Genomic DNA, 18233 nt, shown 5'->3' on the forward strand with positions numbered 1-18233 from the left:
TCTCCAGCCCTGGTGTTATTTCTTGAAGGTGTTAACACCTTTCTATACTAAAGTTCATATTCTTTTTGTTGTTATTGTTGTTTTTCAAGGTAGGGTCTTGCTCTAGTCCAGGCTGACCTGGAATTCACTCTGTAGTCTCACGGAGGCCTCAAACTCACAGTGATCCTCCTACCTCTGCCTCCAGATTGCTGGGATTAAAGGTGTGCTCCACCATGACCAGCTAAAGTTTACATTATTTATGACCATACAAGGGTCCACTCAAGTAGTTTAATGGTCAGGTAATGACTGAATAAAGATAACCTTATGTTTTATAAACCAATCAATTTCTCAGGCTATGCCAAGGATCACTGTATGTTAAGGCATACCTTTAATAACTAAGCAAGGTAATTTAAAATTCTAACTTGGTTTTCACTTTCTGCTTGCACCATACTTGACAGATCAGGAAACTCTTTGATCTTGCCTGAGCATTCTCATAGCTCTAACTGTATGTATACAACCTATACAGGTACATGACCAACCAGATACCCAGGAATATGGCAGAATTTTTCAAAGCCATTATACTGGTTTCATTCTCACTGCTTTTCCTTTTAAGCTATTTAGTTAGGCCACATTGCTCCAATTGTTACTACTTTCTAGGAAAGCTGCAATGCTCAGTTACCCCTCTGCTTTTTTTTTTTTTTTTTTTGTAATTAGAATACAAAATAATAGGTTTCCTTATAACATTTACAGTCAGTATTGGTTGATCCTCTCAAAACTTCTGGGTTAAAAGGCTTTTGAAGTAGATAAAACTCTGACTAAGGTTAAATGAACTCAGTCACTGGGAAACCACCCAGCAAGAACTGCAAACCCTTCAATTCTCTTCAGTAACTGCCACACAGCTGATTTTCATGAATACAGGCTTCTGGTTTCTAGGGTTACAGAGAAGCAAAAGAACAAGGAATATGGACAGTGTTCATTAGAATTTCATAAAATGCACTTCTTCATATATGAAAAAAGAATAAATATCAATAAACACTTTCTAGTTTAGTATAAGCCTGTGTTTTGTTTCCCCAGTTCTGATAATTACCCTGATTTTTTCACTACTGTTGTTATGGAGAACCCTACTTTATCGCTTCATGTGCTTAATCAAAAACCTTTACTCTTGGGCTGCAGAGATGGCTTAGCTATTAAGGTGGTTGCCTGCAAAGCCAAAGGATCCACATAAAGCCAGATGCACAAGGGGGCACATGCATCTGGAGTTCGTTTAGAATGGCTAAAGGCCTTGGCACACCCGTTCTCTCTTCCTTTTTTTTCTTCTTCTCTCTCTCCCTCTCTACCTCTTTCGCTCACAAATATATAAATAAAAATAAATAACATAACATAAAAAACCTTTACTTTTAATCACCATGATGCTTAACAAGGTTGTAACTTATAAGTAATGGTCAAGTTTTTGTTTCTGTTTAACAAAAATCTATTTAAGCATAAGTCTAATTTTGGACAAAGTACTGTAGATCACAGATTTCCAGATCAGCTGCACTACTTGGTTATTTCTGGTGGATCACTATAACACTTCTCTCACTTATACAAACAAACAGAAGCCCTTTAGAGTTACACAGTCCACTGAATGGGACAGGGAATAGGAATAGGTTATATAGAAACCTTTAAACCTCTCCACCTGCATAAACTATGTGAGTAGTTTTAGTTTTCCTTCTTGTTAATGAAGACACTGGATTTTGAAGATAATGAATTTTGTTCATATCTCCTAGCCTAGTGCCATAGCTAGATTCTTAGTCTTTGCCTACTCTTTTTAGACTGACTAAAATTTCCAGTTTGGCCATACATTTTATGCAACTCCAAAAGCAGCAAACAGGACTTGAGGGATGGCTTAGCGGTTAAGGCGTTTGCCTGCAAAGCCCAAGGACCCAGGTTTGATTCCCCAGGACCCACAAAAGCCAGATGCACAAGGTAGTGCATGCGCCTGGAGTTTGTTTGCAGTGGCTGGAGGCCCTGGTGTGCCCATTCTCTCCCTCTTTTTCAAATAAATAAGATAAAATATTACTGTACTTAGTTCTACCTACCATCTAAATCACAGGTGAGTGATGATGTCACCTACACCCACCTAATCCTTAAATAATATCTCTACTCCATGTTCTTACTCAGGAAGAGGGAATCAGAGCATCATCTCTTCTCTACCTCCTTGTTATTCCCCAGACAAATAACTACCATTTTCATTCTACCCTCTAGTAGAGCCAAAAAGGCAGCTTCATTACAACTACATACTAAGAATATTTTCTGGTTACAAACAACATAACCAATGTAATATCTGTAAGTGTAATAATTTTTTTTTCAAAAATAGCTGCAGTAACTCTGTTTCTAGGCTTTAAAATATTGTTTTCTTCATTTTGGAAGGCTATACAAACAAAAGGGAGAAAAGGTAGATTATAGTTTGATTATTCTCAGCTGTGCACAGTTGGCTTGCTCAAAGAGAAAAAGAATCCTCCTAAAGAGATGGACTGGCAGAGTACTAGGTCTTGTTCACACAAGAGACAATTAGCAAAAAGTTTTTCATAAGTATGCTCTCAGAGGAAGTGAAAATATACTGCATCATCTATCTTCATCAGAAGTACCATATTTGAGCTCTTGTTTGCTTTCAAGATCTGGATTTGGTTACCTTCTACCTGCCACATTTTGCATCTGCATACATCATCTCTAATTCCTGTTTCTTCTTAATATGTTTACAACTATTTGTGGACATTATTAAAATTCTGACTCTAGTATAAACCATTTATTTATTTATTTGACAGAGAGAAAGAGGCACAGGGGGGACAGGCTATAGGGACTCCAGGGCCACCTGCTACTACAAACAAACTCCAGAAGCATGTGCCACTTCATGCGTCTGGCTTTACATGGTTACTGGAGAATCAAACCCAGGCTATTAGGCTTTGCAAGCACATGCCTTTAATAGCTAAGCCATCTTTCCAGACCCAACTACAAAACATTTTAACAGTAAAATATGCTAGTTTTGAATGCTACAATATACAGTGTCTTTTTATCCTACACCCACCAAAAGATAATAAATGTGAACTGAGTGGGATCAGGCAGAATCCTAGGATGACTTCTAACAAAGACACCAGTATAAAAATTATTTTTTGCCAGGCATGGTGGCCATACCTTTAATCCTAGCACTCAGGAGGCAGAGGTAGGAAGACTGCTATGAGTCTGAGGCCATCCTGAAACTACATAGTCAATTCCAGGTCAGCTTCAGCTTGGGGTAGAGCAAGACCCTACCTCAAAACAAAACAAAACAAAATCTGACGAGTCAGAACTCAAAATTAACCATGCCCAGCCAGGATTGTGAGATTAAGAACAGGTGAGGGCTGGAGAGCTTAGTCAGCAGTGAAGGCGCTTGCTTGCAAAACCAGGTTTGATTCCCCAGTACTCATATAAAGGCAGATGCACAAAGCAGCACATTTGAAGAAGCTGGAGGCTCTGGCACACCTGATCTCTCTCTGCTTGTAAATAAGTAAATTATGTTATAAATACTTTAAGAAACTTAAAAAGTTTATCCAAAGAAGAACTATGGGGTATTGGCAAAGTTCGATGTCTTAACATACTTGGAAACTAGGGATTTACTCTGTGAGACTTCACTAAGCTTCCTTTGTGTTTTACATGCTTTTCTATATGTACATTTTAGTCTAGAATAAGATATTTATTATAGCCAGGTACGGTGGCACACACCTTTAATCCCAGCAGAGGTAGGAGGATCACTGTGAGATTGAGGCCAGCCTGGGACTACAGAGTGAGTCCCAGTCACCCTGGGCTAGAATGAGACCTTACCTCGAAAACAAATAAACAAACAAACCAGAAAAGTTATATGAAAGCTTGGTACCTAGAAAGAAACACTGAATTAATAAACAAGAAAATGGCTGAGTGTGATAGCTCAGCCTCTAAGTCTAAGCAATTGAGAAACTGTGGCAGAAGGATTACCATGAGTTTGATGTCAGCTTGAGCTACACAGTGAATGAGGCCAGCCTATGCTGTACAGTAAGATCCTGTCTCAAAACACAAAACCACACAAAAAATCTAAATTTTATTAAGATAGAGAATTATGAATTGTTTAACATTAATAACAATCTATGTCATTTCTCAACCAATGATACTGGACATAAAACAATAGCACAAACCAGTAACAAATTGTAAATGCTAAAGGAATATTCAGCGATGTGAAGTTGCAAACTGTAACATTTAATAATAAATATAGAAGAAAACTTTGCTCTATTACTCAGTGACAGGCTATTTAGCAGTAATTTTTAAATGGTTTTGTTTAAGTGTGTCATAAAAAGAAAGCATCTTAAAAGAAATTTTCCTTAAAACTTTAAAAAGCATATAAACCCTTATAAATCACTTTGCAAAAGGCAAAGAATGTTTAAAATCTTTCTTTTATTCTCTAATAAGCTATAATTCTCCCTATTTATATTTTAATAAGGCCAATTCAAACATAAGAAACAAAACTAAGTTTAATTACTTGGTCTCTCATTTAGAAATATAATTCCCCAAATATAGTTCATTCATTTTGAATATTTAAAAGGCTGACTTTGATGGCTTGTTGCTAGTGTACTTCCCAAAAGCCATGAAAGTCCATCTGGGAATCGCAGAACAAGGGCACATTCTCATAAATCTGCACAAAGGCATGTCTCAACTGCAATTGTATTAAAAAGTTCTAAGCCGGGCATGGTGGTGCACACCTTTAATCCCAGCAACTAGGGAGGCAGAGGTAGGAGGATAGCTATGAGTTCGAGGCCACCCTAAGACTACATAGTGAATTCCAGGTCAGCCTGGACTACAATGAAACCCTACTTTGAAAAAAAAAAAAAAAATTTCTAAATAAGCACCAATGGTCTAAGACTATAGCCATAGCAAGCAACACTGCACATTCCAATAGGCCACAGCGCTCCTGAAGTTGCCCTCCTACACAATATCAAATTAGATATTTTAATGCTAAAAGAGAAAAAAAACATCACTTCTACATTTCAATTTCAAACCTCAATAAACTAAATGAAAGTTAAAGGGAAAAGAAAGTTAACATTTCTAGAACAGATGCAATATTAATTGTTCAATGAGAAAGAAAAGCATCTGTAAGTTATAAAATCAGTCAAGAACCAAACGTGGTGGTGCACGCCTTTGATCCCAACACTTGGGAGGCAGAGGTAGGAGGAGCACTGTAAGTTTGTGGCCAGCCTGGAGCTACAGAATGAGTTCCAGGTCAGCCTGGGCTACAGTGAGACACAACCTCAAAAAAAGAAAAACAGTCAAGAAAAGAGATAAAAATAAAAAATAAAATAGAAATGATACCAGTACAAAGGATTCATCCCAGCTTTTCTTTCTCCTAATTTTTATTTTCATATTAAATTATGGTTGTATTTGCAGGAGAAATAATAAGAACAAAATATTTTAAAATGCTAAAATTATCTCTAAATCATCACAATGATTTATTGAGTGGATACTACCAGCTGTTTTATACTAACTATTTCTTATCAATAGTGAGTGATGTATTCATATATAGTATACACATTACTTATGAAAAATGATGTTAGAGCTTAGTGAGACAACAGAATAAATGAAAATTATTATTCTTATTATGAGTGTACCTCTTGGAACAAGAGCTGTAAAACAATGAAGCATGGAAGAATGCTAATAATTACTGCTTACCACTTTTTTTCTGAATGTGTCTTTTCCCAGCATCCCTGAAAGCAACAATGGCTCTGAAAAAAGCTCGGAGTACTGCCCATCGGAAAACAGCTACAGGATCAATTCCAATCATCCCAGAGATAAATGCATTCTTGCTACTTCTCAGAAGAGCTACAATGTCTGGACGCATATGATCTGTATTTTTTTCTCGAAAATCCTATATGAAAAAAGTACCAGTGTTATTTGTGAAAAAGTTATTAAAATAAGAATATGACAAGTGATGTGTGTGAACAGTGAATGAATTAAGATATGATAAAAACGACTTTTGTTTTGGGTAGCTATCCATAACAGATAACTTCTATAAGCTGCCATCCAATTCTGGAACCACTGAATTCCTCTAGATGTAAGTTAGAGTGAATATCCAGATTTTATTGTGATTTGTTGGATGGATGCTTTGAAGGGGTGTTAAATAAAGAAAGCTGGAAAGAAGACAAGCAAAAGGAACACCTCATTTATTGTCTATGTGGGGTGCTAGGGAGGTTAGAAGAGCAGGAAGGTCAGGGAATGGCAGAGTGGGCAAAAAGTGAGAGTGGTGAAAATTTACCCAAATAAATAGCATATTTAGGGTCTATAAGCCTGAGATGACAATTTTATCTTACTGTATTATTTATTTAGTAGAAAGGAAAGCCACTGGAAAAGTAATGGCAACAATCAACTGCTGTTTTATAAACAAACAGCTGCTGCTGCAAAGAAGATGAGTAGTAAAGAGAACAAAGAAGGGAGAATAGATTTCCGCAGTTAACGAGATAAAATCTGACAGTGATAGAGCAGGCAGATGGCAGTGAAAGGAATGAAAAATAGTTGCCATATTTGGTACGACAGGTAAAAACAAAGGACTTGCTGGTAGATGTGAATGTGATGAGAGAATGAGGAAATTATGTCTCACCCTTATTTGGGGTTTAAGTACTAGATGGATGAAGATACTGAATGGAGAAGACTACAGAAAGAATGTGGGGAAAGGAAAGAAGGCTCAGGAGAGCATTCTTGTCCAAGTAGGATATGGTAAGAATACTAATAATAGTAGGTAAAATTTATTAGATGTTACTTAGCCTGTGCCCTTCTAAAAACTTTGCATATATTGTCTCATTTAACAACTTTTTGAAACTGATGATATCCACATTTTACAGAACAGGAAAGTGAGCTGAAGAGAGCTGAATATTTTGACTATCACAATTAATTAAATTACAGCTATCAGGTATAAAGAGTACTATAAGTCCTGCAGATACTTAAATGATAGGACTATATTTTGTCCATAAATTGTCAAATAACTGACACAGTTAAAGTTTAAATCAGTCATAAGGTACACACAAATTCTGGTTAACTTTGTTAGCTGGCCACTTTTATCATTATGAAATGTCCCTTTTAAATCCAACAATGTTTCTGGCATTTGTCTACTTTGTCCAATGATTATATAATTATACTAGTTTTTATCCTTTCATCATAGTTTACTTTCTACTTATTTGTTAACATACACTCCTTATATGAAATTAAGTAAAAAGTAAAACTAGGGATGACAAAAGTTGGGTTAGATGTCACCAATAAAGGGAAACAGCTTAAAAAGGATATAGAAAAGAAATCTACACATTTTAGATATGTGTACATTCCACACTTCACAACAGGCTCAAGTTTCTGCTTTTGAGACTGTGTCTAAGACTTGTTCTTGTCTGTACCATCTCAGAATATGGCACTTCCAATATACAAATCATTTCCAGAGAGATGTCACTTAGTCATCTAGAACATCACTAAAGTATGTGGATTTCTCCAATGCATATTTTAATAACCATCTGGATCTTTTCCATTTCTATTGCTACACTTATTATTTTTCATATTTTGAGGTGCATTTGTATATGCATCCTCATATATGTGAATGCAGGCAGTGTATGCCATGACACGCATGTGGAGGTCAGAGGACAACTTTCTGGGTTGATCCATGTCTTCCACCTCATTTGAGGCAGGGTCTCTTGTTCATCGCTTCATTTGCCAGGAAAGCTGGCCCACTTCTCTCTGTCCCCCATCTCACCATAGGCACAATGGGACCAGAAATACCCATCACAGCTTCAGACTTTGACATGGAGTCTGCAGATGTGAACTCAGGTACACCTCTGGCACATCAAGCACTTTGTCCACCGAGCCATCTCCCCAGCCCTACTGCTTTCCTTGGATGGAAAGGGAGAGCCAAAGAGCCAAAGTGAGCTAATTGATTCCTAAGAGTCCAGTCTTGTTTGCCCAAAACTACCCCTTTTCCTCAAAGTATCCAAAACAATTTTTTCTTAAAACCACACCTTATCCCCTGATAAAAATAACTTCACAGCTTTCCACAACAATTTTAATATAAAAAATTACACTGTTATACTGAGGCAGGTGGTAGCACTTAGTAGGCTGAGGATTGCTGAGTTCAAGGGCAGTATGAACAAGTGACACCAGACCCTTCCCTTCTCCCCCGTTTAAAAACAAAAGAAAAAAAAAAAACAAACTTAAATCCAGCCGAGCGTGGTGGCGCATGCCTTTAATCCCACCACTCGGGAGGCAGAGGTAGGAGGATCACCATGAGTTTGAGGCCACCCTGAGACTACACAGTGAATTCCAGGTCAGCCTGGGCCAGAGTGAGACCCTACCTCAAAAACCCAAAACAAACAAAAAAAAGCAGAAACTAAAATTTAGTTTTATCCTCATAAAATATTTCTAAAGGACCAAAGCCTCCAAAAACAGACTAGTGTGCCAGGGATAACAACACAGTAAAAAGTATGCTTCTGTCCTATAAGCATATTCTGTAAGACATTTACTAACCTTTACCCCGTATTTTACTTTTCCAGCATAATGTCTTATGATAAATGCAGGCTCCATCACAGCTGGAAATTCAATATAAGAATTCTCTTCATGTTGATGCTTAAACTTGTCCAACAGTGTTTGATTTGTAGCCTGTGGAAAGCTGAATTATAAAGAAAAGAAAAAAAAACAACAAAGATATAGTCATTAATATAACATTGTATTAATTACTAAAAAGTACATCAGAATGACATTGCCATCTAACCCATCCTGCCATTTACAAAGTATTTTACCTATAGTATCTAACTGGATTCTTATAAGCTAAGGAGTAAGTAAAACAAGGACAGGGGTTCTTATTTTATAGATGAGGGATCATATTTTATAATTGGCCTGAAAAATCAACAAAGGTTATTTGGTATTTAGTTTAAGTTGAACTGTGCTACAACAATATAAACCCTCCCTCCAAAATAAAACTTGAATCATATATTCTTTGGATCCAATAACTTCCTAAAAGGAAACAGTCTCTTATTACTTAAATATATCCTTAAAGTCCATACCCATTCTTTATTTTTTGATACATAAGTAAGTAGCAGCTTTCTTACCTATATTTTATCTATTACTATTTCAAATATACCAAATACATTTATATCTAATAATTGTATTTCATATCTGAGAATCATGCCAATAGTATCTATTGAAATTAATTGTGGGCTGGAGAGATGGTTCAATTGGTAAACCTTGCCATGCAAGCATAAGGACAAGAGCAAATACACCACCCCTCAAGAAAACTGTAGTTTATATTCCTAGCACTTCCAAAGCTAAATAAGAAAGATTTCCAGGAGTTCTAGCCGAGTCTGGGTTACAAAGCAAGTTCCAGGTCAACCTAGATTACTTGGTCAAATTAATTAATTAAATAAATAAATAAATAAATAAGCAAGCAAGCAAGCAAACAAACAGCACGATGGGAAGTTTAGGAACATAAACCTTAGGAAGCAAAAGAAAAAAGTTGTTGGAGAAAACCAGAAGATTCACAGAAAGACATATGAGGTAAGACATATGCACTAAGTATTATTAAGAGCTGGTGACAGGCTGGAGAGATGGCTTAGCAGTTAAAGCGCTTGCCTATGAAGCCTAAGGACCCCAGTTCGAGGCTCAATTCCCCAGGACCCACATTAGCCAGATGCACAAGGGGACGCACACATCTGGAGTTCGTTTGCAGTGGCTGGAAGCCCTGGCACGCCCATTCTCTCCCTCTCTCTGACTCTTTCTCTGTCTGTAGCTCTCAAATAAATAAAATGTTTAAAAAATTTTTTAAAAAGAGCTGGTGAAACTGTGAGCACAAATTAAGTCCTCCCTCCTTTAAGTTGTTTTTCTCAGCATACTGATGGAATGCTAATACAGAAAACCAATACTCAGAAGTGGTGTCATTGCTGTTACTATACTCCTGACCATGAACTTTTTCAGAAGACTTTGGAAATTGGGAAGAAACTTTGAAAAGTACAAGAGAAACAAGCTAGAAAAAAAAGCTATAGTAGAGCTTACTAGGCTCATTTTAAAGTTCTTTTCTAATGCTCCCCAAGGGTACCTGTGAAAGCAGCCTTAGAAGTACTACTGGGGATATGGAAAGGACTCAGTGGGTAAAGTGCTTATTCTACAAGCAGTGACCAGTTCAGATCCCCATTCCCATGTAAAATGCTTGTCATGCTGACTCACACCTATAATGCAAGCAGGGGTGGTGGTAGTGGATCTCTAGTCTAGCCAAATTGGTGAGCTCTATATTCAATAAGAGACCCTGCCTCAAAGAATAAGGTAGAGAGTGACTGAGGAAGATCCCAGGTTGAGCTCTGGACATTACCTATTATGACTGTGAATTAGTTGATCAAGGTAGTGACTTTAATATAGTGTTTTACAAATTCATAAGGTAATTCCTATGAGCAGGTAAGACTAGCAAAATGCTATTCCCAGGCTGGAGAGATGGCGTAGCGGTTAAGCGCTTGCCTGTGAAGCCTAAGGACCCCGGTTCGAGGCTCAGTTCCCCAGGTCCCACGTTAGCCAGATGCACAAGGGGGCGCACGCGTCTGGAGTTCGTTTGCAGTGGCAGGAGGCCCTGGCGCGCCCATTCTCTCTCTCTCCCTCTATCTGTCTTTCTCTCTATGTCTGTCGCGCTCAAATAAATAAATAAAAAATGAACAAAAAAAAATTTAAAAAAGGGCTGGAGAGATGGCTTAGCGGTTAAGCGCTTACCTATGAAGCCTAAGGACCCCGGTTCGAGGCTCGGTTCCCCAGGACCCACGTTAGCCAGATGCACAAGGGGGCACACGCGTCTGGAGTTCGTTTGCAGAGGCTGGAAGCCCTGGCGCGCCCATTCTCTCTCTCCCCCTCTATCTGTCTTTCTCTCTGTGTCTGTCGCTCTCAAATAAATAAATAAATAAATTTGAAAAAAAAAAAAGGTAGCAACCTTTTAAAAAAAATAATAAAAAAAAATTTTAAAAAATGCTATTCCCAATGAATGTATTAATCTTAATCACAATCTCTGATAAAATGTGGATTCTGATTCAACAAGTTGGAAACCTGAAATTCTAGTGTTTTTAAAGGCTTTAAGATGCTTCACTGTTGTCAGCAGCACAACTTTGGTTACCATAGGAAAGCCTGATCACGCTGCCAACAGCCTACCCATACACTAACTCGGGGCCTTACTTGTGCCAGTCCTCCTTCATAAAAGCCCCACAGTGTCCTACAGAATCTAGCTTGACTAACTAGGCCAGCATCACACTGCCACGAAGTAGCACAGATGAGAATTACCAAGGCTTCTTCTAACGCTTAACTCATGCACACTAGAGCATTCCAAACTGCTGGCATAAAGCAGGACCACTGTTAAGGATATATTCCACATTACTTAATTCCATAGAACAAAAACAAAAATGTAGACAGAATCTTGCATGCCACATGCTATGTAGCTGAAGATAACCTTGAACTCCTCCTGAATCCTGCTTCTACCTCCCTAGTCCTGAGGTTATACCCTGCACCACCATGCCTGACTTATGTAAGTACTGAGGATCAAATCCAGGACCTTGTGCAGGTTTGGCAAGCGCTCTACCAACTAAACTGCATCTCCAGCCCAGAATAAAATTATTTTTTCAGTTGAAATTATTCTTTTTATTTTTTATTATTGACAACTTCCATAATTACAGACAATAAACCACCTTTTGCACATGTGACTTTGTGTATCTGGCTAACATGGGCTCTGGGGAGTTGAACTTGGGTCATTAAGCTTCTCAGGCAAGTATCTTACCACCTAAATATTTGTTTGCATCATTTACAGGCACATATCATCATGTTCAGATTTCATTTCATTTTTACATGCAAGAAAAATTAAGAGCCTGAAAGAGGGCAGTAAATGAAGACGGGATGTAAATCCCAAACATTGGACTCTAAAACCTAACTATTATTAAGGAAGTCATATGCTTCAATATTTCAAAGTGAAATAATATTTAACTCAGCATTATCCGGAGGGCTTTAATCTCAAATCTACCATTTACTGTTCATATAATTTGTTACCATGAAATACCTCAAACTAAAAAAACTGCTTATTACATTATCAACAACAGTATCAATAATGGATATCACAATTACCTATGATTTTGAAAATTTCCTAAGCACACATTAGTGGCAAAGCATGAAAGCAGAGCTAAGAACTAACAACCAGGGGCTGGAGGGATAGCTTACCAGTCAAGGAGTTTGCCTACAAAGTCTATGGGTCCAGATTCAATTCCTCAGTACCCACATAAGCCATATGCATATGGTGGTGCATACATACATCTAGAGTGAGTTTGTGTGTGTTTGTAGTGTCCCTGGCAGGCCCATTCATTTACATTCTCTCCCCCCCACTCCCCCCCTCTCAAATAAATAAAAATAATCCCAGCACTTGGGAGGCAGAGGTAGGAGGATTGCCATGAGTTCAAGGCCACTGTAAGACTACATAGTGAATTCCAGGTCAACCTGGGCTAGAGCAAGACCCTACCTCGGGAGAAAAAAAAAAAATCCAAGCCGGGCGTGGTGGCGCACACCTTTAATCCCAGCACTTGGGAGGCAGAGGTAGGAGGATCGCCGTGAGTTCGAGGCCACCCTGAGACTACATAGTTAATTTCAGGTCAGCCTGAGCTAGAGTGAGACTCTTGAAAAACCAAAAAATAAATAAATAAATAAATAAATAAATAAATAAATAAATAAAATCAAGCTGCTTGTGGACAAGCAGAGCAAGATTGCTGCCTAGCCTCTGAGAGGAAGTTCATAGAAAAGGCTTTGGGTTAAAAAAAAAAAAAAAGGCCAACCTTTGTAAGAGACCATATATACTTCTAGAGACAAAGGAACATTTATAAAACTTTGAACAAAAAATTGCAATAATTTTTTGTTGTTGTTTTTTGTTTTGTTTTTCAAGGTAGGGTCTCACTCTGGCTCAGGCTGACCTGGAATTCACTATGTAGTCTCAGGGTGGCCTCGAACTCTCAGCGATCCTCCTACCTCTGCCTCCCTAGTGCTGGGATTAAAGGCGTGTGCCACCATGCCCAGCACAATAATTTTTTTTTTGTAATTCACTTAAATTACTAGAAATAGTCTAGCAACAGAGTAAGTTGATGGTGAATACTATACATAACAGCTTGTAGTTTATTGTTTATTAATACTTTATAATAATTTATATTTGTATTAAATATTAACTGATATTTCTATTTTGCTATTTCAATTTCTATTTGCATGTAGGATTTTTTAAATATTTTTATTTATTTATTTATATGCAAGCAGAGAGAGAAAAGAGAGATAGACAAAGACAATGGGCACGCCAGGGCCTCCAGCCACTGCAAATGAACTCAAAATGCAGGTGCCACCTTGTGCATCTGGCTTACGTGGGTATTGGGGAACCGAACCTGAGTCATTATGTTAAGCTTTGCAAGTGAGTGCCTTACCGCTATGCCATCTCTCCAGCCCTTGTATATAGAAATTTTGTGTTATTGACATGTTAAGAGGGGGACATATGCCAGGTGTGGTGGTGCACGCCTTTAATCCCAACACTCAGGAGGCAGAGGTAGGAGAATCACCATGAGCTCGAGGCCAACCTGAGACTCCATACTCAATTCCAGGTCAGCCTGGGCTAGAGTGAGACCTTACCTCAAAAAAAAAAAAAAAAAAAAAAAAAAAAAAAACCACAAGACTCGGGCCAGGCATGGTGGCGCACACCTTTAATCCCAGCACTTGGGAGGCAGAGGTAGGAGGATTGCCACAAGTCCGAGGCCACCGAGACTCCATAGTGAATTCCAGGTCAGCCTGGGCTAGAGTGAGACCCTACCTCAAAAACAAACAAACAAAAAAGTGGGTGACATATAACAAGGTATTTCTGAAAATAAAAAGGAGTCACTTAATAACTACATTTTCTCATACAAGCCTGGCACAATCATCCTATCTATGATAGTCAATTACCAATATTAAGCTAGGAATTAATTAATTCAATTTCCAGATATTTTTTAAATATTTTATTCTTATTTATTGGAGAGAGAGAGAGAGAGAGAGAGAGAGAGAGAGAGAGAGAGAGAGAGAGAGAATATGAGAGAATGGGCATGGCAGGGCCTCCACCCGCTGCAAATAAACTCCAAATGCATGCGCCACTTTGTTCATATGGCTTTACACGGGTATTGGGGAATCAAACTGTCATCCTTTGGCTTTGCAGACAAGCACCTTAACCACTAAGCTATCTCTCCAGCCCCCATTTCCAGATTTTTTTTTTACTAAAGTCATGAAAATGCTATACATATCCTTATTTCATTCTCTTTGAATTCTAGATTTGTTAGTTCTTACGCAATTTTAAGTACAAGTATTATTTTAAGTTTTTGAAAATATTTTTGTTTATATGCAAGCAGAGAGAAACAGAAGAAGAGAAGCAGACAGACAGAATTGGGCACTCCAGGGCCTTCAGCCACTGCAAACAGACTCCAGACAAAAGCGCCATTTTGTGAGTCTGGCTTTAAGTGAGCACTAAGAATCAAATTTGGGTCATTAGGCTCTGCAGACAAGCACCTTAGGTACCAAGGAATCTCTCCAGGCCCTTAAATATTATCTTACATAGCACTGACTCTAGAAAATGCTGCATGAAGCTGAGGTTTATATTTAAAATTGGAATTTAACACAAAAAGCAAATACTTGGCACATGTTGCCACTTGGCACATATACAGTCACAACAACATCACTAAACTTTTATAACATTGCTTGCTGCTAAACATGAAGCTACAGACTCATCTATTTAAAATTCAATTCAAGAGCTGAACATGATGGTAAATGTGTTTGATCTTACCACTCAAGAGAATGAAGCAGAAATGCTACTGTGAGTTTGAGACTAATATGGATTATATAGCAAGTGAAGCCAGATAAGGTTATACTATGAGACCTTTCTTCAAATATATATCTTTTAAAATTTTGTTTTTTATTTTTTATTTATTTATTTGAGAGCAAGAGAGAGAGAAAAAGGCAAAGAAAGAGAGAGAGAGAATGGGCACGCCAGGGCTTCCAGCCACTGCAAATGAACACCAGATGCGTGCACCCCCTTGTGCATCTGACTTAAGTGGGTCCTGGGGAATCGAGCCTTGAAACTGGGTCCTTAGGCTTCACAGGCATGCGCTTAACTGCCAAGCCACCTCTCCAGCCCTATGTCTTTTTAAAATAAATTTATTATTTATGAGAGTTTTTAAAATATTTTATTTTATTTGACAGAGAGAAAGAGGGATAGAGAGAATGGGCACACCAGGGCCTCCAGCCACAGCAAACAAACTCCAGATGCATACGACCCCTTGTGCATCTGGCTAACATGGGTCCTGAAGAATCGAACCTGGGTCCTTTGGCTTTGCAAGCAAACGACTTAACTACTAAACCATCCTCTAGCCTTCAAATATATATAATTTTGTTTTTCGAGGTAGGGTCTAGGCTGACCTGGCATTCACTATGTAGTCTCATGCTGGCCTCAAACCCATGGCAATCCTCCTAGACCTGCCTCGTGAGTGCTGGGATTAAAGGCATACACCAGCACACTGGCTCAAAAAAATATTTTTTTTAAAAAGCACAATGGTGAATAATAGCAAAACTGGAAAGAAGCATACTCACTTGCTTTCTTCATCTAAGAGATGCAGTAGTCCTGTTGGCTTTTTGCTAATAAGATTTATGCAGCAAGTATTATCAATATAATCTATGTTGTGCCAGCTGATACCTTCAGTTCTGTATTCCTCCTAGGAAAACCAAATAACAAAATAATAATTTATTTATCTTGCAGGAAACAATAAACATATTATCAGAAGTACTGAAAGGCTTTCAATGAGGCTTAAAAGAAGAGTCTACTGCTAACCCTTTTGTTGTTGTTAGTCACCAGTCCATATTATGGATTGTGCAACCCTTGACAGTGATTATCAGCTTTCTTGAAAAAGCAACTGGTAACCAAATTTTTTAGTTGGAATCCTATTCCAAAGACTACAGTACTCTAGGCAATACAGGCCTGGTACTGAAAACCTAATCAAAAGCTTATGGCAGGAGAGGACATGAGCCCTAAGGGAGCAACACCTACTATTGTCTGGCTAAGTGCATATATTATGCCCATCAAATTGTCCTATAAACACTTTTATAATGTTTATACCCATATATTAATGGCACTCTCACTTTTGGTTAGAGAAGCTTCTCTTTTCAGATAGCAGTGACCATTGAAATGACTCAAAAGTCACCACAGTGCTGAGAAGAAATGACAATGGAGTGTCTAGCAATGAGACATCTCTTATCTTCCAAGGCTCAGGGTCTACTGTGAAAGAGTGGCAGCAAGAGCCAAAAGAAGGGTAGGACTGCTTACAATGCAATCTTCCAGACACAAAATGGCCTGAATATCCATGACCTCTCAGTGCCTGGTATACAAGACCTTCATATTAGGAGGAACAGATGATGACATCAAAATAAAAAAGAGAGACTGAGAGGGGTAGAGGATATGATGGAAAGTAGATTTGTGAGGGGATAAGTGGAAGTGGGAGGTAATTATTAAGGCCTATTGTATATAATTATGGAAGCTATCAAGTGTTTTTTTCTTTTTTTATTTTTTTGGTTAATTTTTATTTATTTATTTGAAAGTGACAGAGAGAGAAAGAAGCAGATAAAGAGAGAGAATGGGCGCACCAGGGCTTCCAGCCACTGCAAACGAACTCCAGATGCGTGCGCCCCCTTGTGCATCTGGCTAACATGGGTCCTAGGGAATCGAGCCTCGAACCAGGGTCCTTAGGCTTCACAGGCAAGCGCTTAACTGCTAAGCCATCTCTCCAGCCCTCAAGTGTTTTTTTTTTTTTTTTAAAGACCACAGTAATCAAGATTTAGGCCTGGATTTTATTAACACAGACTGATGGTTCCACAAAAGAAAACATACAATGTAAAAGCCTAACCTCTCCCACACTGACGAATAACCATCAAAACAGTCTGAGGACTTTATGGATCATCACTATCAAATTTAATGAAATAAAATTTCTGGGTAATGTGAAATGTCATTATCATCAGTGATAGGTAATATAAGTCATATGGAATTCATAGACATCTAACTTTAGCAAAATAAAATCTTTGGAACAGCCAGGTATTGTGGCACATGCCTTAATCCCAGCACTCAGGAAGCAGAGTTAGGAGGATCACCGAGAGTTCAAGGCTACCCTGAGACTGCATAGTGAATTCCAGGTCAGCCTGAGCTAGAGTGAGACCCTAACTCAAAAAAATAGAAATAAAAAATAAAAAGAGAGGAAAAAGAAAAAACAACACCCAAACAGAGAGAGACAATTGACATGCCAGGCCTCTGAAATTGAACACCAGGGGCTTGCACCAACTAGTGGGCATGTGCGATCTTGCATTTGCCTCACCTTTGTGCGTCCAGCTTACATGGGATCGGAAGAGTCTAACATGGGTCATTAGGCTTCACAGGCAAGCACCTTAACTGCTAAGCCATCTCTCCAGCCGGTATTATTGCTTTTTGTGTTCCATTAGATTTTAACATTTATTTAGAATTTTCCTGAGTTTGAGTAAAACTTGTAATTTATACTTATAATTACAACCATAACAGATTTGGGTATTGATGTTAACATAGTTTCCTAACATAAACTGAGAATTGTCTCACTTTTTTTTTCGATACCATGTTTGTGTCAGCCTAATATTCTTCCAATTTCGGGAGAACTAACCAGTGGGCCAAACTAGACTCCCAATTTCGTTTTGGACAGATTTTTAATTATATGTCTACTTATTCCCTGTCAGTTCTACTGAGATAAAGAAATGTCATGTATCCTACTATCTGAAGGTCAAGAACAATGGATGGCCAGCTCATCTTACAGATGCTGTAACTCTAATATAATCCTACTGGTTTTCTGTTCTTTCTTTTTTTCCTTCTTTTCTCTTCTCTTCTCTTCTCTTTTCTTTCTTTTTTTTTTTTTCAGTCTTTTTCTCCTCAGAGACTAAATCTATATTTTTTTGGAGAGAGAAAGAGAGATAATGGGTGCACCAGGGCCTTTCCAGCTGCTGTGAATGAACTCCATACACATGCGACACTTTGTGAGCATGCTTGAGTCACTGCTGCATCTGGCTGTATGTGGGATCTGAAGAATTTGAACAGGAGTTATTAGGCTTCACAGGCAAGTGTCTTAACTGCTAAGCCATCTCTCCAGCTCATTTTTTATTGTTGTTGTTTGTTTTGTTTT

General features: G+C 38.2%; 1 protein-coding gene across 9 annotated transcripts in view; it reads right to left on the reverse strand.

The window, feature by feature from the left end:
• The window catches only part of Myo9a (myosin IXA), a 231482-nt gene that overhangs the window by 106259 nt on the left and 106990 nt on the right, over positions 1-18233 (reverse strand). For all 9 annotated transcript variants that reach the window (XM_045160720.1, XM_045160723.1, XM_045160724.1 and 6 more), the window contains 3 exons: positions 15637-15758; positions 8515-8656; positions 5689-5884 (listed from right to left, as the gene is read on the reverse strand). In XM_045160720.1, coding sequence (XP_045016655.1) covers positions 5689-5884; positions 8515-8656; positions 15637-15758 — 460 coding nt within the window. The remainder of the gene's footprint in view (positions 1-5688; positions 5885-8514; positions 8657-15636; positions 15759-18233) is intronic.

Source organism: Jaculus jaculus, chromosome 10 (assembly GCF_020740685.1).
Source record: "Jaculus jaculus isolate mJacJac1 chromosome 10, mJacJac1.mat.Y.cur, whole genome shotgun sequence".
Taxonomy (NCBI): domain Eukaryota; kingdom Metazoa; phylum Chordata; class Mammalia; order Rodentia; family Dipodidae; genus Jaculus; species Jaculus jaculus.